The sequence below is a fragment of the Schistocerca americana genome, chromosome X, assembly GCF_021461395.2.
Source record: "Schistocerca americana isolate TAMUIC-IGC-003095 chromosome X, iqSchAmer2.1, whole genome shotgun sequence".
NCBI lineage: Eukaryota > Metazoa > Arthropoda > Insecta > Orthoptera > Acrididae > Schistocerca > Schistocerca americana.
Window position 1 is genome coordinate 685,196,558 of NC_060130.1, and position 24,433 is coordinate 685,220,990.

The 24,433-nt window shown below is 38.6% G+C and overlaps 1 protein-coding gene across 4 annotated transcripts in view; it reads right to left on the minus strand.

The window, feature by feature from the left end:
• Positions 1–24,433, minus strand: part of LOC124555120 (plasma membrane calcium-transporting ATPase 2) — a 370,405-nt gene that overhangs the window by 18,930 nt on the left and 327,042 nt on the right. For 2 of the 4 annotated variants that reach the window (XM_047128923.1, XM_047128922.1), the window contains 2 exons: positions 23,640–23,781; positions 18,035–19,575 (listed from right to left, as the gene is read on the minus strand). In XM_047128923.1, the coding sequence (XP_046984879.1) occupies positions 19,126–19,575; positions 23,640–23,781 (592 nt within the window). In that variant the 3' untranslated portion in view covers positions 18,035–19,125. Of the gene's footprint in view, positions 1–18,034; positions 19,576–23,639; positions 23,782–24,433 lie in introns of those variants that run through there. The other 2 variants (XR_006968519.1, XM_047128924.1) reach the window with 2 other exon arrangements.

Below are 24,433 nucleotides of genomic sequence, written 5' to 3' on the forward strand. Positions count from 1 at the left end.
CTGTTATTAACATTCTGCAATAGGGTTGTAATGTATAACCAAACTTTAACACATCTTGTCTTACAGCATGCAGCTGCTGCATTATAATTACTGTTTGTTCCTTGATAAACGTATGTATATCATTAAAGGGAATTACTACCATGTATTCCAAAGTATCAACCAAATGACAGTATACATGTGGACTGAAGTAAATCAGCAGCAATCGCAATGCATCTACTGCTTAGACATTAGTTATTTAATGAAAATAAGAACGAAAAAATGAGGACACTATGGACTGAAACAAGTGCAGCTTCATGAAAGTACTTTAAGAATCATCTGGACTCTTCCATTACATAATTCGACACACAGTTTGAATATTAAAATTCAGCAGAAGGAAACAGAAGTTCAAAGAACTATCCATTTCCCACATTATCATAAATGTCACATATACGGACTCTTTCTTTCATTGTTCTGTTTATGTTGCTTCTGACAGAAGTGGTATTACATATTTCACTTAGTACAAAGTTCCCATGTTGAAAGTAGTGGACACATTTACATACATCCTAGACACGTAGGTAACCTACGACACCCACACAAAGACAACAAGCATGTAAGCATGTAAGCACGAGAAGAACTGGACACTGATGATGAAATTAGATATGGGCAGTTTAATAGCTCTGCTGTAATTTCACTTGCAACATGGGAATATTCACTTTTACAAAGAACTACCACCTCTAGTGTAGGAAGCTTCCATGTACAAGTAATGCTACAGTAAGTAGAAATAAGAAATTTCACGAGTAAATTAATGTTGTCATCTGAGACCCATCGAAATTAACAGAAATACTATAAACAAATGTAGACACTGATATAGAAGACACAATCTTTTCATTACACTTTTATCATTGTGCTGTACTCCTGTCATTCCTCCCTGCCTAATGTACACATGAGAAATATACATGTTCAAGGAGCCCAACAGCTGAATTCAAAATCTTAAAAAAAACTTGGCCTCTGGTATTAGTCCAGTCAACAAGGAAAATTAAGGGGGGGGGGGGGGGAGGGGAGGGGGGAGAGGAGATCATGTACACTCAAATTTTCCCTCAGCACTAGGGGGGCAAGTGTCATGAACAACATACTGAAAATCTTCACTAGTGGGATGGGCGCAGGTTTATGGGTCAGTTTTCAATTTTTATGTTTTTTTAAATAATTCTAAAACCACAGCTTGCAAAAATTTTTCCCAGTAAAAAATTAAAATCCATTAGAATCGAAATCCTATTAAATTTTTTTCTCTAAGACTGATTATTTCCACATTCAGAGGGGGGGAATCACAAATTATTAAAAATATCGTTATAATGGTATAAAGTGAATGTTTATTTTCAAATGAAATAGGTTAACATTATTAAATGTATGTACCACATTTACGTGCAATAGAGCCATATTAAGGGATAAGTTTTATTCCAAGGGGGGGGGAGGGGGGGGGGGATGTAATAGGGTAGAGTGGGGGATATGTATGGGGTAGAAGTGGGAGAGAAGGTAGGTCACCAGATTGTGTTCATGCACTTCCCTCCTCCACAGGTCTGCAAACTGATGACTGAGCAGGTGACTTCCCACTTCATCTAGCACACATCATAACAATCAACTACAAGCTGTTTCACAAAGTTACATGGACCCTTCACAGTGCACCTTACGAATCACTGATGATGCAGTGTGCACACGTCCTGTGAGTGTTTATTTTGCACTAAATGCATTGACACTACACAGAATGCACATATGAGTTACTAATCACACAATCAAATGTAAAGCATATGGATAGATTCTAAGTAAATTTCTACACAATGTTCTACACTGATAGAGAAAACCTGATTATTAGTCATCCTGTACAGCAGCTGTTTTATTTTTCCATAGAAAGCAACTTCGCCACCATGAGTGTTGCTTGCTTTTCAGTTTAGACAGACAGACTATACCTCACCAGCACTTCCTGTCCAGTTCCCTTAAGTGAACAGATAAAATAACTTCACTGAGTTCTTGTTTGTATGGTGTTCTTTTCAGTTCATTAAGTGAATATATATTTGTAGTTGTTAACTGAGTTATTGTGTAAAGAAGCTAACTCTCCTCCTGCCCCAAGTGTAAGATGATGTCAATATATATTCTACAATGTGGATTTCATTGTCTCCACTATCACTGTACAGAATAATTATCACAGCATGAGGGATATCACATGCATCACCCCAGCTTAGCTCTCCAAACATCTAAAGAGGCCCACAGGCTTAAATTGTCTCCTCCTGGAACAGAAGTAATCCACCTAGGTGTCACAGAACAGAGGAGGAGGAGATTAGTGTTTAACGTCCCGTCGACAGCGAGGTCATTAGAGACGGAGTGCAAGCTCGGGTGAGGGAAGGATGGGGAAGGAAATCGGCCGTGCCCTTTAAAAGGGACCATCCCGGCATTTGTCTGAAGCGATTTAGGGAAATCACGGAAAACCTAAATCAGGATGGCCGGAGACGGGATTGAACCGTCGTCCTCCCGAATGCGAGTCCAGTGTGCTAACCACTGCGCCACCTCGCTCGGTACACAGAACAGATATTTTGACATAAGCCAAGCAAAGCATTACAGCAGTTTTCCATTCTAGACTTTAGCAGGATCAATCCCATTACATTAGACATATTCACACCCATCTTTGAAGATATGTAGTTTTGGCTTCACTCAGTGCAGCACACTCTACAAAAGTCAACAATTCGTGAATGGAAAAGATTTACGCAGTTTTATCAGTAACACAATTATCTGTGGGAGGATTGCAGTAACTTTTCAGTCATTCACTAATTCACCACAAAGTGACTAACAATTATACTGCTTTAAAATACTCTGTCAGTGATAGACAGCAGGAAGGTGAAATATTTACCAATCCAATCCCTTTCCCACCAGCACTACATATGCATTTAACATGAAACTAGTGAACCCTGCAATGCTTTGCAATTACTAAATATGTATCAGAATTGTACATATATCCTAATCTCCTTCCCTCCACTCTCTCTCTGCCCATCTCCTCCTTCACCACCCCCCCCCCCCTCCAAACTCTCCATCTCCTCCTCACCCCTCTCTCTGTCTATTTTCTCTCCCCCCACCCCCCCTCCATATCTTCTTCCTCTCTTGACCTTTCTTATTTTTACTGTAAATGAAACATCATTTGTGGAATTATGCCACTTAAAATAAATGGGTAAATCAGTTCAGATCATTAATACAAGGGGTACAGGAGAGACTTCTCCAACTGCTGGAGCTGTGAGGACAGAAGCTCCAGTGCCAGTATTTCTCGAGGTTTTAAGGGATAGGATTGCAAAGTTTTGGTCGATTCAGATTGCATAGTAGTATTCTGACTAAGTCAGTGAGTCAAACACAACATTCCTCTTTAATCTGTAAAATGGTTTAAACACCATGATATCGAAGTGTAATCTGACTGTGAGAAAGAAAACAAACCCAAATATTTTCACAGCACAACATTTTTTCTTGCAGATGATTTTAACAGAAAGTCTGTATATTGTCTGTTGTTTTAAAAAAATTATAACCTATGTCCAACTAAATGTTAGTAGAATGTTGTGTAACAGTTTGAAGTAAAATGATCAAGACCTGAGATTTTAGGTATCAATGTCAAACTATAACCTGTCTCTATCCTGGGTGTTTCAGACAATGTGTATGCCTTTGTAACTTACAAAATAATAGGTGACAGGAATATTTATTGAGATAGGTTCACATAAGAAATGTTACACTTCCTGTGAGGTTATGAACATAATTTATCGAGTTACTTTTCAGTGCATTCAGGAACATGGGCACACATTTTAAAACCTCACTTACATCAATGTCCCATCACCGGAACATCCACCTGCACACAGCCAAGTATATGTACAGCACGTTACATGCACCCGTAACACTGACGGTTTTTAGTTCCCAAAAGAAAAGTGATAGAAATTCGATTTACACTGATTTGTACACAGCTGGTTTAAATACAGAAGATGCGCTCTATTTAAAAAAAATTTATTTCATTGCAGTAACACACTGAAAAGCACAATCTCTCTCTCTCTCTCTCTCTCTCTCTCTCTCTCTCTCTCTCTCTCTCTGTGTGTGTGTGTGTGTGTGTGTGTGTGTGTGTGTGTGTGTGTGTGTGTGTGTGTGTGTGTGTGTGTTTTTCTCTCAAACATTCTTGTCACCTAGTATTTTGTATGTTACAGGGGCATACACTATCTGAAACACACTGTATAGTGTAGTGTAGGTAAGTCTTTCCGCTCCTTACCCTCTCCCTTAAAACCCACATCCTTTCGTCTTCCCTCTCCTTCCCTCTTCCCGATGAGGCAACAGTTTGTTGCGAAAGCTTGAATTTTGTGTGTATGTTTGTGTGTGTTTGTGTGTCTATCGACCTGCCAGCACTTTCGTTCGGTAAGTCACATCATCTGTGTTTTTAGATATATTTTTCCCACGTGGAATGTTTCCCTCTATTACACTGTATAATAGTACAGACAAGGACTCCCCATGCACATCTGTGTACTGCGTCGTCAGTGATTCATAAAGTGCACTGTGGAGGCCCCTTATAACTTTGTTACTTCCTGTGATGTAGTAGGAAATCACATGCTCAGTCTCAAGTTTGCAGACCTATGGAGATGGGAAGTGTATGAACACAATCCAGTGGCGTACCTTCCCTCACGTTTCTACCCCCCTTACATATCACCCCCCCCCCCCCCCTCCTTTCCACCCTGTTACACTCCCCCGGAATAACATTTATCCCTTAATATGATTCTATTGCACATATATGTGGCATACACATTTAATGTTTCTTAACCTACATCATTCAACAAAAACAATTTTATACTGCTAAAACTATTTTTAATAATTGTGATTTTTTCCATTTTTGGACTCGCAAACTATGTCCTAGAGAAAAAAATAATAGGACCTTCTTTGTAGGTAATTTAATTTACTTTAATTCTTTATTGGTAAACATTTTTACTACAAACAACAGTTTTAGAATTATTTGACAAAAACAAAAGAAGGGACCCACAAACTCACCCCACCCTAACAGTAGCACCCCACCACTCAGGTTTTGTAATATATTATTCAGGACATTCTCCTAGCAATATGCAAAAATTTGTGCTCATGATTTTGCCCCCTGTAACTGACATTTTTGGTTTTTGTTAACTCGGTTATATACTCAACACAAAAAAGCTGTCTCCCAGAGCCATGAGCCTGTCTAATATTTCATTTGTAGAATTTGTGAGTAATCAAAGTTTCTGAGCCATTGGCCTTGCTGCAGTGGTAACACTGGTTCCCGTCAGATCACAGAAGTTAAGCACTGTTGGGCTGGGCTAGCACTTGGATGGACCATCCGGTCTGCTGAGCGCTGTTGGCAAGCGGGGTGCACTCAGCCCTTATGAGGCAAACTGAGGAGCTACTTGATTGGAAAGTAGCGGCTCCGGTCTCAGAAACTGACATACGGCTGGGAGAGTGGTGTGCTGAGCACATGCCCCTCCATATCCACATCCAGTGACACCTGTGGGCCGAGGATGACATGGCGGCCAGTCGGTACCTTTGGGTCTTCATGGCCCGTGCGGGAGGAGTTTAAGTTTCTGAAGTAGTTACTGCATTATTTTCTGCAGCTTTACAACAGCATCCGTAAAATGAACATTGTCAGAACAGAACAATACTGACACTGACTATACCAAAAGTTCTACACTGACTGAATGAGCTCACTGACCACATCAATTTACAGTCATTCAATGACACTCACACAGTTATTGAGGTTATTTTTCATCATTCAGTTTTCAGTGACACATACTTTGATTTAGCTCTGGTATTTTTACTTTTGATTCAAAGTGTCACAAGTGTTAGCCATTTTGTAGCAGCAACTTAATTTTTTTTTTTTTTTTTAAATTTGACTAGTATTCATACAGTCTGGGTATTAGAACTGAACATAAAAGACATATGGTGCTGTGTACACTGATGGGAGGGAGGGAGGGAGGGAGGGAGGGAGGGAGGAGAAATTAAGTGATGTAAGATGCAGCGATGTGAGGAAGCCATTCACTTTAATTTGCTATTTTATTGCTTTCTGTACTGATATTATGAAACCTTTTCCAATAAACATGTTTGGCTCATATCTCTGGGTACAATGTGAAAAAAAATTTCAAAGAACCACGAACATTAAAATTTTCAGTCAAATTCGTGTACCGCTGAAGCATTGTCTTAACAAATGCAAAAGAACAAGGACTCCAGTGCACCCAACACATTGATAGCAAAGCATGTACTGGTTCTTTTCTGCATACCAGTTCATCACAAATTTCTAAGTTTATACATGTTAATTACCTCCAGTAGTCCATAACAAAGAATAAGAAATAGAACCTGACCATACTGGTATGCCTTGTAGTACACATGCCTCTAATTTAGTAAGATTATTTATAAAAACTATTAGCCACTGTGAAAAATGTGATTCTTTCCCAAACTTTACTCATTATTAACAAAATTTTCAGAAACTTAAATGAAGTGACTGACTGAGGCAGTACAGTGGCATGAAATGTGCATCTCCTCTTAGACAGCAGCACAAATCTTCCTCTGGCCAATAATGTTTTCTGCAATTTCCCTAAATTCCTTAAATCAAATGTGAGGACGATTCCTTTGAAAGGGCACAGCCAGTTTCATCCAAAATCATTTCTCAATTCAATCTTCTGCCCCATCTCCCACGATGATATCTTATGTGAGAGAATTACTCCCTAATCTTCCTTTCTTCAATTAATGATCAAGGAAGCACATGGAATGTTTCATGTAAACAACTAACATTTTTGCACCACCTGCATTGGAAGTGTGGACTCAGATTCATAGGGAGCAAGGTATGAAAGAACAAGCCTGATTGTAGGGAAAAAAGCTTTACTGTGGACTAAAAATGAAACAGTAACCTAAATAATGACAGTGTTTGAAAATACAGATAACTGTGCACATCCATGAAAGTGAAAGTTGGTACCAAATCTGTTACAGGTACCATTTTGCTCCTCCCCACATATTGCAACATGGTCCCATCCTCCACAGTATGCAGCACCCCTGGTGGTTGAGACATTACTGAAGGTTGTCCCACTAGTCCTGATATGGTACAGCTCTGAGATTACCTCTAATAACTTTGACAGGCATCCAACACCTATACGAAGTACTGGCCCAATACGTGATTGCTCAGCTTCTTTGCTGAACCAATAGGAATATAAACCGAAGACATACATTGTTTTCTGACAGCCACTATGCTCTTCTACAATTATCATCAGGTGTCTGACAAATCCTGCACTCATTAGCAAAGAGAAACAAACACTGCTCAGGCAGGTCCCACTCTGGATGTTCCTTTGCCCCCTTTTTTTTTGGGGGGGGGGGGGGGGGGTAGTGGTGGTGGTTTGTACTGTTTTTCATAATCGACACCTAGAGGCCACATTTATCATGTGGAGATTGTTGCATACTGCCAGGGTGAACACGGCTCTCCCGGTTGCCTTTTCCAAAAGTGTGCACGTAGTTCTGTTGCCTCTGGGTGACCACTAGGAGGCAGATGATGTGTTTCACAAGACTGGTTGAATGACAGAATAACGTTCTTGTGGTTATGTCAATTCAATGACCAACTTCCCATGCTGTTAACCCTTCTTGTAGTACAAAGTCTGGACTTTGAATCGTCATTTGGGTTACGTTGATAGACAATAGCGTCCAGAAGCCACACTGTCCCATCCACAGTTAGAGCACCAACATTTGAACTACACTGAGAATTCATGTTTCTTTTACTTCCATTACAAAGGTGGCTGTAAATAGCAATTTATTGCACTCAAGAGAACTGAGAAAGACTTCCAATGAAAATAGCAAACTACAAAAGTCATGACAGAGGTACAAAATGATTGAGTAATTAGTATTCGAGGTGAGAACAAGAATCACTCATACGGTTGTAACTTCTATGGATAATGTTGTAAAGAATGAACAGCTAGCTGACAGTGGGAATTTGGTAGCAGAAACTAAACTTGAGTAAAGATGCAATGGAAACACTCATAATAGTGCATTATGCACCACAAAAATAACCTTTGGGATTAGTATGGCTTCTGTTCTGATCTATTTCACTTCTACTACTCGTTACCAATCACTTTATGAAAATCAGGAGGGTACTGTTTCAATAACGCGCAATGAGACAACGAAACACAATGGTGCCAGTAAGCAGCTTTGGGGCAATGTAGACGTAGGTACCAGTTAAGTAAAAAACCACCAACAGGAACCAGCCGCTTGTGAACTGTCACCAGTTGCTGCTTTTTTACGATTTGTTAGACTTAACGTATATCTTTAGACAGCCAAGGTTGTACCATGTCAATTTAGAACAAAATAGTCTGAAATATAGGCCGTAAGTGCACCATTGTTGTTCTACGCATGCAGCATCACAATTAACTGAAACAATTACAAAACAGTACTCATATAATGGACACACACAAAAAATATGGCATACATGCAGGCATGCAAACAAGCACATACAAAATTATACACTGTATGTAAGCAACAAGAAACATGTAAATGAATTCAAAGTATCCTGTTTTGCACTTACTAAACACTGTAGAGAGAGAGAGAGAGAAAAAGCACACTTAGCAGGGGACATTGAAATGGACAGAATCATATAAAAATACATATTTAAAAATATAACCTTTCTTTTCCTTCACAAATGTCATACTTTACATTTCACTATAATATAAAATACCAAATATAGTAATGTCATCACTGTGCCAGATGCTTTCATAACATTACCAGTTGAAAGGAATGTGTCAAAAATCTTACTCCTCTATTTTTGCTGGAGAAATACATCTCTTCTTAACTGCCTTTCAAATCCTGTAGTTCAGCAACACACATACTTTAATTCTCAATAAAATAGCAATTGCAAATTTTAGGTTGGTTACATAAAAACATTTACTCTCTGTTTCCTAATCAAATTGTTCTTTAATTTGAAATCAAATCCAATTAATCTCCCTGAAGGTACTTAACTGGAAAAATTTTTTTTTAATTGCATGACACATTTTCTTGATTTTTAAATACACACAGTGGTCCTCAAGTATGCATACAACAGCTGTGAGGTGATTTCCTGTGTCAAATGGAATAAAAAACATTATACAAACTGTATTTTACCATAAGTCTCGATGGTGGTATCCACTCTATCAGTAAAACCTCCAACAGTTTTAACTGATAGCCTGAGTGCGATTAGTGAGCAAATCTGTGAATAATGTTTCATGGTAGCTTCATTGTTTCTACAGATGTTGCATTACTGCACACTCTTGTAACATATATTTAAGTGAGAATACAAATAATTGCTTGCAAAATGCACATCCATATGCATGGATTACAAAAAATGTTCGAAGTGGCATCCACCAGATTCAACACACAAATTTCAGTGATGCACTGTGAATTATCTGATGTGAGTGAAAAACATGTAGGGGTTGTGAACCTGTAATCTAGGCAAATTGCTGTCAACTAGGTATTCATATAATATGTCTTTAAACAATTTCACAGAAAAATATTGTTTGGAGCGATGTCTGGAAAGCATGGTCACAACACAATTGGTTTCACTCTGCGTATACAACCTCCTCCAAATATTCTTGTGAAATGCTGTCAATTTTATGTGTGTAGGGGCTTCGTTGTGCTAGTACCAAATATGCTGAAGTGTTTGCAAATCCACATCTTCCAACAGAAGAGGCACTACTGTCTCTTGTAACTGTTGATAAAAATGGCCAGGATGATAAAAAGTACCATTTAATTACATTGCTGCTGATAATGATCAAGCACCATGTGCAATTACATCACTTAAACACAGTTTAGGAAAGCAAGGTTCATCTCTGCTGAGACAAAAGCCAGCAAGCAAAATTGACTCAGTGCAGAAAAATCAGCTGATTTCAAAGATTTTTCGATTTCACAGTGACAAAATTTATCACTATTGTTGTCACAGAACTGTCCAAATCCTCTGGTATCTTGCATGCATTGTGCAAGTGATCCCACATGTGTTAACTTTACCAAAGTCTTACTTTTTTACTGTTTATGTTTAGGTCCTTGCAACTGTGTGTCCCAAGATGTGAATGTGGGTTACTATGTGACAGTTCATATGATGTTTTCTATCTTGGTTCACATTTGTACACATAGCTCAGGACCAATCTGCATATTTATATTAAATGTGTGCTGTAATTATGACAATACCATCAACTCCTACGATATTACGAAAAAGTCGGGAGACTTTGCTCACATAGCTGAAAATTGAGGACTTTTATCTTCCGAATGCACCATAAATGTCACAATTCTGACTTGAGAAACATTAACTTACAAAGTACTGAGGTTTAATACTTTCACACAATAAGCACTTTAGCAGAAACTAAAAATTAAAAGGCAGTTCCAAACAACTTAAAATTATATTTGTCAGGACACTGAGGCCATGCAGTCAGATACTGAGAAAGAATCTGAAACCCCATGTAAAATTTCACATTCAGACATTTTAAATTAATTTGTTAATGAATCTTCACATCTGGAATGCAATCATAACTTAGCAAAGCAATATTTCTGCGATACGATAATTTCTCAAGGTCGGTACAGGAGAATCTTAATTGTCTCTAGTCAGAGGGGTTTTGAACCTCTCTCCAACTAAATAATGGCACAATGTGTTAACTACTGAGGGAAATTTGGAGCTATAGAGTGTGGACATTGTTCCACCTTGATAATGGAGGTAACTAGCGACTTATAGTGAATCCAGATGTGCACAATCAAGTAGCACTAGAGGGACTTTAACAGCCCCATCATCCTACCAGTGACTACAAATCAAACGAAGGTGACAGAAAAATTTTCACATACCCCAACTTCTGCACCACCCAATACATAATGTCCCAATATGAGGTATGCTCAGCAAGATAGTTCAGTTGTTACAATCCCTTAATCATGTGGTGCTAACTGATGGATGTGACACTTAACTACTCAGTTTCATTTGAGAGATGGTGACACCTTCTCCTACCTGTCAATGACTATTGTGGCTATAATTAGAATGGGAAGCTTTTAAGTTAATGATCACATATTGTTACCTTTATAATTCTCCAGGATTCCTTAAAGTTTTATCACTCAGCACAGAAATGTCTTTAATAACTTAAGTACCTTCGCATCCAGAAGTCAAGCATAACTGAGGAAAGAAATTTTATCTTCAAAGTATGGAAAATCACTGAATGACCCAAGACTTCCCCATCACTTGGAGCAGTTTCAGTAACATAATGTGTTCTCAAAATGTCATTTCAATGAAATGAAAACGGTTCTGAGACACAGCAAATACTTATCTGAGGACAGTCCAAGATATATGACAATTGATCACTTCACAACAGAAGTGCTATCTGGTTCAACTGGATGATAAAATCCAATTATGCCCGCAAGTTAATTGTCTGTAACAGTGGTTTTGCAAGTTGTTGTTAGACTGGATTGTGAGCTCAGAGAAGTTGGTCTTGGGTGCTAGAAATCTAGCATACATGACCCACTCGAGGCTATGTGGAATTCTGGCTATTTAGTGTGGAGCTGACAATAGTGTGTTGTGTGTGGAGGAGTGCTTTCCACAGTAAACACCTGCTTCAGTGGAAGATATTTTTTCCATTTTATTTATAATTTTTTAACATGTGTGTCTGGATATATTATGTGAATGAAAGTCAACTGACTGGCTGTAGGTCAGTTTTTTATGCTTCCTTAACAGGATTTCCATGGTTCACACTTGCATATTTAAGAATCTGCTTCACTAGTGGCCTGTGATGAAATTTATTTAAGTTGTTTGGTTTTCATTGCACATGTATTGTCAACAAACACTGAAAATATTTCCTCACCCACTTACGTTTGTTGTTGATATACATGTAACGAAAACTTAAGAAGAAGAGGACTTCTGGCAGAGGCAACCAATGAAGCAGATTTTCACAATATACAGGTGTGACTGCTTCACCAGGTCTTGAAGGAATGTCTCACATGAATGTTGGAACCCTAATGAGGGAACATTTGCTCCAAAATAAGAAGTGGAAATAAAAACCTAAAAACCTGACATACAGACTCACTTTCTGTGTGCCAAACAAAACAATTACAGATTAATAAAAAAGTACATCTGATGTCATAAACTTTCTGATTATATGTATTTGGCATTGCTGTAAGCTAAATGTCTTGCAGTTACATTTTACTTGGTTCTGTAACCCTTTTGACATCCTGTTTAGGAAATGCTATGTTCAACTCTTTGATGTCTGTATATTTTTTCTACAAAGTCAGGAAGTGTTATGCATATCCATTAATTATGTAACTTCAAAAAGTTATGAGACTGGATGAATTACTAACCAATTAGCTTTGGGGTTAAAGAAGCAGAATGTTTTCATAAATACACTTTAGTCTCTGAAGTTCAAACTATATCTAAGATAGCCAAGACACATCTCCATTGCTATTGGTGGTGGTGGTAGCAGCATATGTCTCAGTAATCTTTACAATTTTCATATTTGTACAGAAATTACAAATCAGTATCTACTGGCAAGTAAGGCCCATACCGACATTTTCTCATTCCATTGTTGTGGATGCTTAGTGAAGAATGAATACAAATTTTAGGAGCAATAATGCAAAATTTAACCCAAAAGTAGAAACTGTTATGCAAACAGTGTTCAGACAGAAGGAGATGATAAATCATAAGTATGTTCATGAATATTAAAACTATCCTACCAACTACTTCAGCAATGAACACCAAGTAATAAAAATATATTGCTAAAAATTTATTAAACATTTCATAATCAAGAAAACTGAGATTTAAGTTTTCAAAACTAATTTACACAATTACTCAAACTGTGTTTCTGCATTGAATTGAAAAATAATGTAAACACTATATCTATAACAGACAAGATACCAGATTTCATCCATAACAATGCATAAATTATTTTACAAATCTCAGTTTTAAGAAGTGAGGTACAAAAAGAGGAAGCAATACTTTGTAAATTCCATTGTTTGTTCCAAATTTGGTATCTGGAGGTCATCATTGTGAACTAAGTTTTTACACACAATTACTATTTCTGAAAAACAATACCTGTGCCAGTATGGAGTTCATTTCAGTTTCCCGACAATTGTTTTTATATGTACAATAAGTTTTACATTTAATACCACCCACTTTTTCCTCTCCCAGTTATAACACACTACACAGCATACCCAGCTCTGTGATGCCCTTAGTACAGAAACTTCACTGTAATAATTACTTTTAGTCAAAAGGAAATTGTTACATTATGTTATCATACATAATAATAGGAATTTCACTCCTCATTTTGATAATGGAATATGTAAGGCAGAATACAAACACTAATGGGTAAAGACAACAGTGAGAGAGAGAGAGAGAGAGAGAGAGAGAGAGAGAGAGAGAGAGTAAAAGATCAGTCCTCCAAACTGAGAATAAAGTTTACTTACACTGATACTGATTACCTGAAATATTATCAAAGATGTACAAAAGTTGGCAGGAAAAATGTGTAAAAAGACGATGAGTGATATCTGGTGATTGGATCATCTATGATATTGACCACTGATGACATAATTACTCCATCTTTAATGCAAATGTAGTCATAATTAACAGCCACAAATGTCTACATTATGTAACTGCACTGTGTAACAACATGGCACACTCACTGAATTAGTAATGTGTATTAATGGGATGAAAGGGTGAAGGTGGAATGGTGTGGGGGGTGGGGGGAAGAAATGTTCCAATTGTTCTCTTGCATTATGCAGAAGAGATTTTATTTTGTTTTACTTTAATACTGAAGAGTTTTTCTCCCTATTGCCTCAAACAAATGCCACAGTAATATGATTCAATTACACACAATCAGTAAAAGCTAAATTATTCAACATGTGTTTTTACATGTTGATTGTAATATAAATAGTTTGACTGCTATAGCTGGTGAAGTACATAAAAAGTTAATCTCTTACATACACAAATATTGTGAAACTATGTTTCTTGACAAACTGATTATTTTGAATGTAAATGGCACTGTTACATGACAGACTGTCAAGCTAATATTTTACGTCCACACACACACACACACACACACACACACACACACACACACACACACACACACACACACACACAAACACACACACCTCTCTCTCCCTCCCCCCCTCTCCCCCCCTCTCTCTCTCCCTCCCCCCCTCTCCCTCCCCCCCTTTCTCTGCCCCCCCTCTCTCTCTCTCTCCCCCCCTCCCACTCCCCCCTCCCCACCCCCATCCCCTCTTCCTCTTCCTCTCTCCTTCCCACCACACTTACTCTCCACTCTCAGCCCCCACCCTCCCCTCCTCCACCCAAATCATCTTAACTATATTAGGCTTATTATTTTATTACAGAAAAATTGAACAAAAAGTAAGCTTTGTTTTGCACACTTGGATTTATATTTTCAGACGCTATTAAAATCCAAGCAAGCATGTAAGGAAAGAATTATATGGGGTTCTCAAATGCTTTTACTATGTAAAATAATCATTTGAGCAATTCTGATCTTTTTTTAAGGCATTCACAAATTGTCTAAAGAACTTCTGAGGTAACTGATCTACACAGAACATGCATTTTAAAATGCATGTCACACAGAGTCATTAACAGCAGCAGTCACTAACGACGGTTCAAAAAATTTAAAAAAGATAAATAGATTCATTTCTGTGATCAAATTTTTGATCACACAATTGCTGTTATGAAACCCTCAAAGAAACTTGGACCTACTCTTTTTCATGTATTATTATTATATTTTTTTTAAGTATTACAACTAAAATGTTACATAGTAATGCCTAATGCTTTTATGCAGTGTTTCCTAAAAGGTATTAGACTTCTGCTTTTGATACACACAGAAGACAGTTACAAGCAGTAGCACCTGAAAGTCGTATATATTATAGCTGCCAAAGATCACAGTCATTAAAAAAAGTAAAAATCTCATTCTTCCTTATACACTGTACATGCCAGTGAATCATCAAGTAAACATTCAACAGATTTTTCGATCTACTTCTCAAACACGACAGTGGCGATCACAGCCAAAAAAACTAATACCTGTATAGTATTAATCCCTGTACGTAACTATTATTTCTGCATTTTAGAATTCTTGACAGTGTTCAAAGCCACCAATTTAAGAAATCAATGATGGAATTATTTACACAGGTATACATCTTTACACACACTAAAGTAACTGCAACCACAACACAGATTTCTATGAAAAATTATTGGTCAACATTTTTAGATTCACTTTCATACCCTTTTCTCCAGCCCACCCTTCACAAAACACATATACACATGCATGAGGCACACAGGGGAGGTGCAGGAGGGAAGATAAGGTTTGATTTATGTATTTTTGGATAGAAAATGCTATACAGAAATCACACAATTCCTACAATAGATTTCTAGAATTTCTGTAATTCAAAGTCTTTCCATTTTTTATAAAATTTTATAAGGCACTACAATATCTGATACACTAAAATAAACTATTTTATTATAAAGACCTGTGACTGTGTTTACTTTCCTTTCATTTCCAAAAGTAGAGGTAAAATGGAATTAAAATATTCTTATCATAAAATTACAGTTTATTATGTTTCATCAAATTTTTGTAAGTATGAGTAATATGTATAATATATATATTATGTGTATATATATATCTATAAAGATACTTATTACAGCAGTACCATCAGCAGCACAGCTGCCATTTTATGTACAATATCAACAAGGTATGTGCCAATAATATTGGCATATACCCAATTTGCAATAAGACTTTACAAGTATGGCAGTGCATTGATCAAATTTTGAAATCCATTCTTATAAGAACATGTGATGCAATGTGAACATAAAAATAAATTATAGCAACAGAAATGATTAGCCCGTTGCCTACAAACATTCAGATAATTAAAAACATATCAAAAAACTTAAGTTTGTAACAGTTACCCGACTGCATCCTATAAATACTGACTGACAATATGAAAATACCTAACTTCTTTATTCATATTTAATATCAATATAAGTATCTAGTAACATTTAACAACTGTTTATTGATTAACAACATTAGAACCCTTTGCTACATCAACAATAAATTTAAGGGGAGTGGCATTCTCTGCCACCTCAAATGTATTAAAGTTCATCTAGTTATTCGTAATAATTATTATTTTTCCATTATAATGGAACAGCTTCCCAGTTCACATTTTGTATGCATATGCACATTAGGCAAAGGGGGCCTAATTAATGTAAAAGCATCGAGACATTTCCACTGATTGCAGTCCATTGACATAAAATTTTGATCGAAGTGTTAATTGTTTTGCAACAATAGTGATAAATACCCACAGGCAATTTGCAGTTCAATATATCAGATTTTTAAAAAAATTATATATATATATATATATACATACGTACATACATACATACATACATACCATAGTGTAATACTTTGGTGTAGTGCGATTTGAGCTGGATGTACGTAAGCTACTGAATAATACTACATTTGTGATAATTTTCTAGTTGTACAATTCTACCACTACAATGTGTTGGATGGTCATATTTCTGAAAAGGATACCCTAAGCGTAATGCTGGAAAGCTGCATATACTTATTTCATTTCTGTTTTTATTCATGTTTTTTTTAAGCAGAGGGAATCAAATAAAACTATCCAGGTACCTGCATAAACTTTGTTGTACTTGGCAGTGATAGTGGCTACAAGCAAAGTTTTTTCTCGAGTTAAAAATTGCAAAATTAAACAATTTTAAAACTATTGGCCATTTGTAACATTGAACTAAAGTTTGCCTTTCTTTAACTTTTGGTATTTTAGTAAATGTTTAACTGAATCAAAATTAAAAAAAGTACTAATTCCAAATGTTAATAAACACAACAACATGCAATAACACAGCGACTCAATTCGTTAAATTTGTTGACATACTGGCCAAGCAACTCGCAATCTGTGAAAAATCAAACTCCAAGTTGCCATCATGCTGATATTGATGGACTCATGCTACTTGTCAACAGCTGAGAAAAATCAACAGTAATATTATGATTTAAATTTAAGAAAAATATTAAAACATTCCTGACCAGCACACTGCCTTGCCAATCAAAAACACACCTATTATTTACATTGCAAGCCAATAACAACACAATACAGCAGCAATAAATGTCAGTCTAATATTTAACTCTATACATACGTACAGATACATATTTAACCTTTGCAGATTTAAGCACAGGTTTAAGTAACGCAACACCAGCCGGTCGACCGTCTCGGCATCAGCTTGGGGTAAGTCGACCCAGTAACAGCCGACGAGCACTCTGAGATCTTATATGATAAGAAAAATGATCAAAAGCAGCACTGCACGCCCGGATTGTGTCAAAAAGATATCAAAGTTTGAAACAGGCAGGCGACTTTCGTTTCTAGTAGCGAAAGAAAATTGTAATAACACACACCACGCACCTTTTCCAGCCGGCGTTTAACACACTCGACCGCTAAAGATGAAACTCTTGCAGCGGAACAAAAAGGAAAAAACCATGCAGAAATTTTTATCATCTGAAATTGGTTACTCTGAAGTAAGAGGCGCGGCTCAGAGTCATTTGTTCCGTTCTGTTTCCGCATGCAGCGAGGGATGGGGGCACCTGCAACATTGGGGCCGGGCCGACCGAGCCGGACGGCAACAGAGAAAAGAAAAAAAGAAAAGAAAAGGAGCGGGAGCGGGCATGTGGCAAAAGTACAGAAAAGGTGCACAAACCAACGACAGAAAACCATGCACTTAAAATAGCCACCTACCTGAAGCGAGTACCGCGAGTGTCCCCATTCTGAGGACTCGCGCGTTACACGCAAACTAAACTGGGGCTCACAAGTGGGGTAGTGTAAAATGAAGTTAAAAAAAAAAAGTAAAAACTAACAGTCAGTTTCCTAAAGGAAAAGGTTGGACAAGGCAAGACACCAAGACTGTTATACAAAGGCACAACACACAGAAAGCTCCTCTCACTGCCACAAAAGCAGCAGCAGGGCTAATGAACAGAGGCTGGAGGGGGCAACAGGGTGGGAGCCACTAATGTGCACCCTCAGCCTCTGTCACACCCCCACTGCGAATAAATGCAAGCGGACAAGAAAGAAAGTAGGAAAGCAGCTTACAGCTTGGTCAGTGGAGCTCTTGCTGTAGGGGACCGGAATCAAACGTTCTTGCAACTCACCACCTATCACCTTCAAGAGTAAAGGGTAACAATGGTCAGAAAAACAGTAGTATGTTTCATAACTGAAAAAAAAAAAATTAATCGAATGGGAGGGATCAAAACTGCAGCTGGCACATCTACAGCGAGTAGGAACTAAGGTTTCCTGCTGCAGACAGCCCTGGCCCCCCTAGAACCGACCGTACAGAACTTAACAGCTGGAATTGAGAAAACAGGCATTAAAACAAAGACCATCAAATAAGTATTGTCACAAACACACATCCGTATCTACAGAGAGTAAGAGCAAAATCAAGAAACAGAAGGTTACACATAAACAGGTAAAATTATGCTGAAAAGTGAAATAGGTAGAAAGAAGTAGTCACACATGCTGTTCCCGCAATAGGTGCATACTAAAAAAAACTCTCTCTCTCTCTCTCTCTCTCTCTCTCTCTCTCTCTCTTTCTCTCTGCGCTAGTGAAATGCAGATGGAGATAACATACAAGATCTTCCGACAGAGAAGCAGACAGACACACAGACTCAGAAAACACACACACACACACACACACACACACACACACACACACACAAAGTGAAGAAAAATAAACAGTGGTAAGGTGAGTGGGGTAAAGAGCATGTTGCGGCACTCCCATCCCATAATCTCCCCTCTGACTTCAACCGACCGACATGCAGTGCTCCCAGTTACACTCTCCCTCCCCGTATTCTGTCTTACAGATAAAAAGAACATTCATGTAACCATTTAACCACTATTGCTATTAACAGTAGTAATAAACTAAAAATAAAGATTAATGTTAAGGAGCTACAGCATCACCACCACAAACCTGCATCTCCCGCCCAAGAGCAGACGCGGGGGTCCCTAGCGAGCTGTGGAAGGTGAAAGGCAAACGGACGGGGTCACTGGGAGAACTCCTCTCCAATTAGGTAAACTCAATGCCATCAGACTAGATAAAAATGATTGCAGAATTTATATGCTAGTCTCGTGTACCAGCTTGGGTAAATCAGGTGGGACCTGTTGTGTCGCGGATGGGGAGGGGCTCGCATCAGTCGTTTGTGGTGATAGATTCTGCAAGTGGGCAGGCGACGGGTGTGCGTGGTGTGTCTGGAGCGCGGGCCGAGGACGGGAGGGTGAGCGGTCTGCAGTACTCTGTACGGGCTGGGTCTCGGCCCCCGACGGAGACGGCGCTGTGATGGCGGCCTGCTGCAGTGCAGGCTCCAGCTGCCGGGTGGCCCCACGGGCTCCCGGTGAAGGTGGTGTCCGCACCGTATCCTCGTCTATGAAAGTGATGTCCGACAGGGGCCGGGGCCCAGTGTGGCTTCGCGAACTGCGCAAACTGTGTAAGCTGTGTAAACTATGTACAGAGCGCCGTTCCTCCAGATCTTCCAGTGTAGACTTGAAAGCCCTGATAACCCGCAGCTGCAAACACAGGGAAGGACACTCGTCAGGGAGGGGCGCGCTCTCTTTGCCACGATAAATTTGTTGTTAAGAGTAATCTAGCGGTCCAAGTGACTCCTGGCGAGGCCCGCCACCCGGAGCGCGGCAGTCGAACGTCGCCAGGAGCCTCCAATGGCAGACGGAAACCGGCAGTGGGCAGTCCGAGAAACTCCGACTTAACCTACGTCGTGGTCCAAAGTCTTTATCGCAAATCTACTGTCCGTGGAGAATTGGACACACTTACATTGCACCAGAAATTCTCTAAATACAATTAGTAGAAATATGATGTTATATACACTGGTCCCAGTCCACCGAAGCTACTAACTGATAAATTGAAAATGATGAACATTTTCATTTAAATTTTGAACTGCCACACACCTGGAAATCCTCTTAACATTACATAGCCTCAAAGATACCAAACATGTGTACATATAAAAAAACCTGAGATTCTGGTCACTGAAGTAATGCTACACAATGATACTTCGCACACAAGAAAGTATCAACGAAAGTGCAATTGCCGGTACCCGTTCACCAATAAAGCAGGAGAGTTGCCTTTGAACCAGAGAATGCAATTCCTCTGATCCCAAAAGGTCGAGCACATATATGCTAGAGTTATTCACCTAACAATGACAAATAAAGGATTTAGATATAGTGCACCTTACTGCACACCACACTAGGAGAGATTTCCACCACAGATGGTTAACAGAATGGGGGGTGGGGGGGGGGGGGTGGGAGCACATAAGGAAGAGAGAAATTGAGGTTAAAATTGGGGTTAGGCTGAATGAAAAAATTAAAAAAATTAAAAAAGTAGGAAACAGATGGGCACACAGCAGCCAGCCAGACAGACAGACCGACAGACAGACAGACAGGCAGGCAAGCAGGCAGGCAGGCAGACAGACAGACTGATTGACAGGCAAGCAAATGTACTAACAGAATGTAATTGTGCCAGAGAGGAAAAGGGAATATTATACATGCAGGACAGAGCAGCAGTAGTTGGACAAAAGGAAGGAGCATATCAGGTAATGACAGATGTAATGGAAAGGAGGGTAGAGGGAAAAAGAAGGGTAAGAAGAAATAAGAAGGAAAAGATAAAGAAGTAGAGGGAGCAGGAAAAAGCAAGGAGGACGATGAAAGAAGAAAGGAGGATGAGGATGAGGATGAGGATGAGGAGGAAAAAAGGAATTGGAAGGAAAGATAATGGTTATTCATTGAGGAAACTGAAGCAGAGTCTTCCAAGATCTAGGTACACACACTGGTCTACTACAGGGCACAATGACTGAGTTAGAAAATACCAGCACCAGTTTCAGCAATAATGGGAGACAGAACAGAGAAGAAGATCACCACATTTTGCCATCACTCGAAGTAAGTTACAGTCTGTGCACAAAGGACAGAGACCGAAGAGAAAAGACAGCCCCACACTCGATGGCGAGGTGAGCTGCAGTCTGCGGTGGCCACAGAATGTGTTGCACTCCCCCACTGGCCACTCGCCCAAACTGCTACGGACTGCCCCTTTTACTGCCTTCCCTATACCATATGCAATCCCTCACACAAAGTTTTTTAAAAAAATAAAAATAAAAAAAAAACAAAAAAAACTGAACAGTTTATTTCAGAACTGTTTAACAACAACAACAACAACAACAATAATACAAATGAACAAAATACATGTATTGTCTAAATATACATACACTAATTAAAGTAGCATTCAAATCTAAATTAATTAACTAAGGGCAGAAAGGAGGAGCGCCGTCAGCTGCACGAGCTGCCTCTTAATGTCTGGACTTTGGAGGCAACTGGCATTCCGACGTTCCTTCTGAAACAGGTGTCCATAAAGTGGTCGACGGGTGAGGTGATGTGCACCTGAATCCAGACCCGAGGTCGGTATGAGAAGCGGGCACGTATCTACTGAATGGGTAGTGATGGAACACGTCAGGGTCGTGAGTGACACGGTCGCCGAACTGACAACAGAGTGCATGTGAGCTAAATTTTCAAGGTATACTCAGTCTAATTGCAAATCTCTACTATCCATACACATCAACAACACGACTGGCAACTACATTTTGGTTTCGCACAGCAGCTATTCGGCAAGCAGTCGGCAAGCGTGATCTACGAGCTACCTCTGTCGTCCCCTACACCACAGTTTCTCTCCCTGCGCTGACGGGACCCCAAACTCGCTCGCAACACGGGTTGCTCAGAACTAGAACCGCGATGCCATCCCCGTCCCCGTCGTCGGGCAACGGCAATTCGGTGACCTGCTTGGCATATCACAAGAGAGCCTTAGCATTCATGTTTCTGTCACACTGTGGTACATTTACCTTTTCAGAGAGACCTCCTATTGCTATCTGAACAGAGTTTGTTCCGTGCTGCAGGATCTAAGTGCATTTTTACGACTGCTCGTGCCACTTTTGCTGGTCTGGCACATTTTCTTAAACATTTACAGTCATTTAAATAACCGGCACATTCTTTAATATTTCTCAGCTGTACAGAAGAACAAGGAATTCGAAAATTACAATTAATGACAAAGATGAACAACTTCTAATGATTGATTATTCATCGCTTTTGAATTTCTTCTCTCTTTTTTGCATGTTCTGTCCCCCAGTTTCGGATTTTTAATTTTTTTATTCCTACAACTGGCTACAGCGGCACCTGATAGCCACACTGTCAGTGTGCAGCAAAAGCAAGTCTCTCTTGCACTTTAACACAAAGAAAAGAAACTGTGCGAACAGTGATATAAAACTTAAAATGGGGCAAGTCAAAATTGTGAAGGGCAGTCTGTTTTAAGACTTGATACTTATAGCAGACAATGCAATGCATAGTACTTCAAAACATACACAAATTGCATGCCTCTCGAAATACCGAACACTGTTTACTGCAAGTGTCAACAAATAGAGCCAGTGCAACGTATTGATAAATAGGTACATAATGTAATTGCTATGATATACAATTAGACCTATACCTCAGACTGCCAGGATGTTACCAACATGTGCTGTGTGGACTAGCTGCTTCATCGCCAACTACAACATTTTCTCAATATATCGAAAGCGATAATGTAAGTGGCTGCATTTGCCATACCACTTTATGGAACACCAATTATCATCAGGGGCATATGATAAATATATTTAACTACCTGAAAGAAAGTCTATAAATTAAAGTGCAAAACAAATGCAAGTTACAACATATAATCAAATGGTGAAAAAAGGTTTTGTAAACTATTTCATGAATCTTTCCATTTACATTCATAAAGTTAGGTTGTCAAACACAGAACTGAGTAAAACAATGTTCTTAATAAGTGAACTGAAGTTTACTAACATCTGTTAGTTTTAATGAAAGCCTTGTTATGAAGCTAACTTCTGCAATTTTTTAAATTATAACAAATGCAAACCATGATTATTACAAACCAGGCAAGGTTGAATAGAGTTTTCATAGCAGACAGAGATTTCAGAAGAAATACATGATACAGTTAAAACAGATCTGACACAGGCCGTTTGTTAGTTATCAGATTGTCATTTGGTGAAAACTGAGGAAATAATAATGTTTAACTGTCTAAATTGTGTCGAGGAAGTAAAAAATTTTCACCACAACTACTTTAAAGATACAGCAAGAGAGTTCAAATGGGAACTTTGATTATCTTTATTCACCTTTCTCAACTTTCGGGAAGCAGAACAAAAGCTGTACAGCTCACATTCAAATCCAAACTATTGACAAATATACTACTTACACATGACATCTGCTCCTAAACTAAATAAAAAATAAAACACTAATCTACATTAAAAATTTCATAGGTATCTTCTGGGTTTATGAACTTTACGTTTTTTATTGGAAACTGTAAATTACGCAAGTGCAACAATTTTCAGGATGTTCTAGCAACAATTTCAAGCACTATTACTATTATCTTAGACCTTGCCTGATTTTTCTATGAGCACCATACTAGTAACAGAATCATGAGCATTAAGCAGTACAAAAACAAAGTAATAAACAAAATTATAAGAAACAACCGAGTACCTATGTGTGTGGATTTATTGACAGCAGTGAACAATTTTAGCACTTACCTGGGTCTGTAATCTTGTAAGGCCACGAATCCACAAAATTTGGCCTGCACGAGGCTTCTTGCCATCCTGAGAATCAGGATCAAACTTCTCTTCACCAAGAGCTATCGCCTCCGTATATTCTTCTGGGTGACCACGACCCCATCTACAAATACATACATATGGATATAATAGAGGGAAACATTCCACGTGGGAAAAATATATCTAAAAACAAAGATGATGTGACTTATCAAATGAAAGCGCTGGCAGGTCGATAGACACAAACAAACACAAACATACACACAAAATTCAAGCTTTCGCAATCCACGGCTGCTTCGTCAGGAAAGAGGAAAGGAGAGGGAAAGATGAAAGGATGTGGGTTTTAAGGGAGAGGGTAAGGAGTCATTCCAATCCCGGGAGTGGAAAGACTTACCTTAGGGGGAAAAAAGGACAGGTATACACTCGCACACACACCCATATCCAACCGCACATACACAGACACAAGCAGACATTTGTAAAGGCATATATATAATGTGTATTGTTAGCAGATATACAGAACATAATTACAGAATTATGTAAGCAGGTTGCCTGCTTATGTTATTTCTGCAACACAGAATTCAGTTAAAATACTGGATTAAAGTGAGCATTGTAGTTCACCAGTATCTACATATTGAAGTTATAGCAAAAACAGGTTTTTATATTCTCATCAAAGTGGGACAACAGATTTGATAAACAGAAAATCAGGGAAATGCTACACTGGCAAAGAATGTAACAAAAAATGTGAGGACCCACACAAAATTTGGGTAGTATGAAAATAC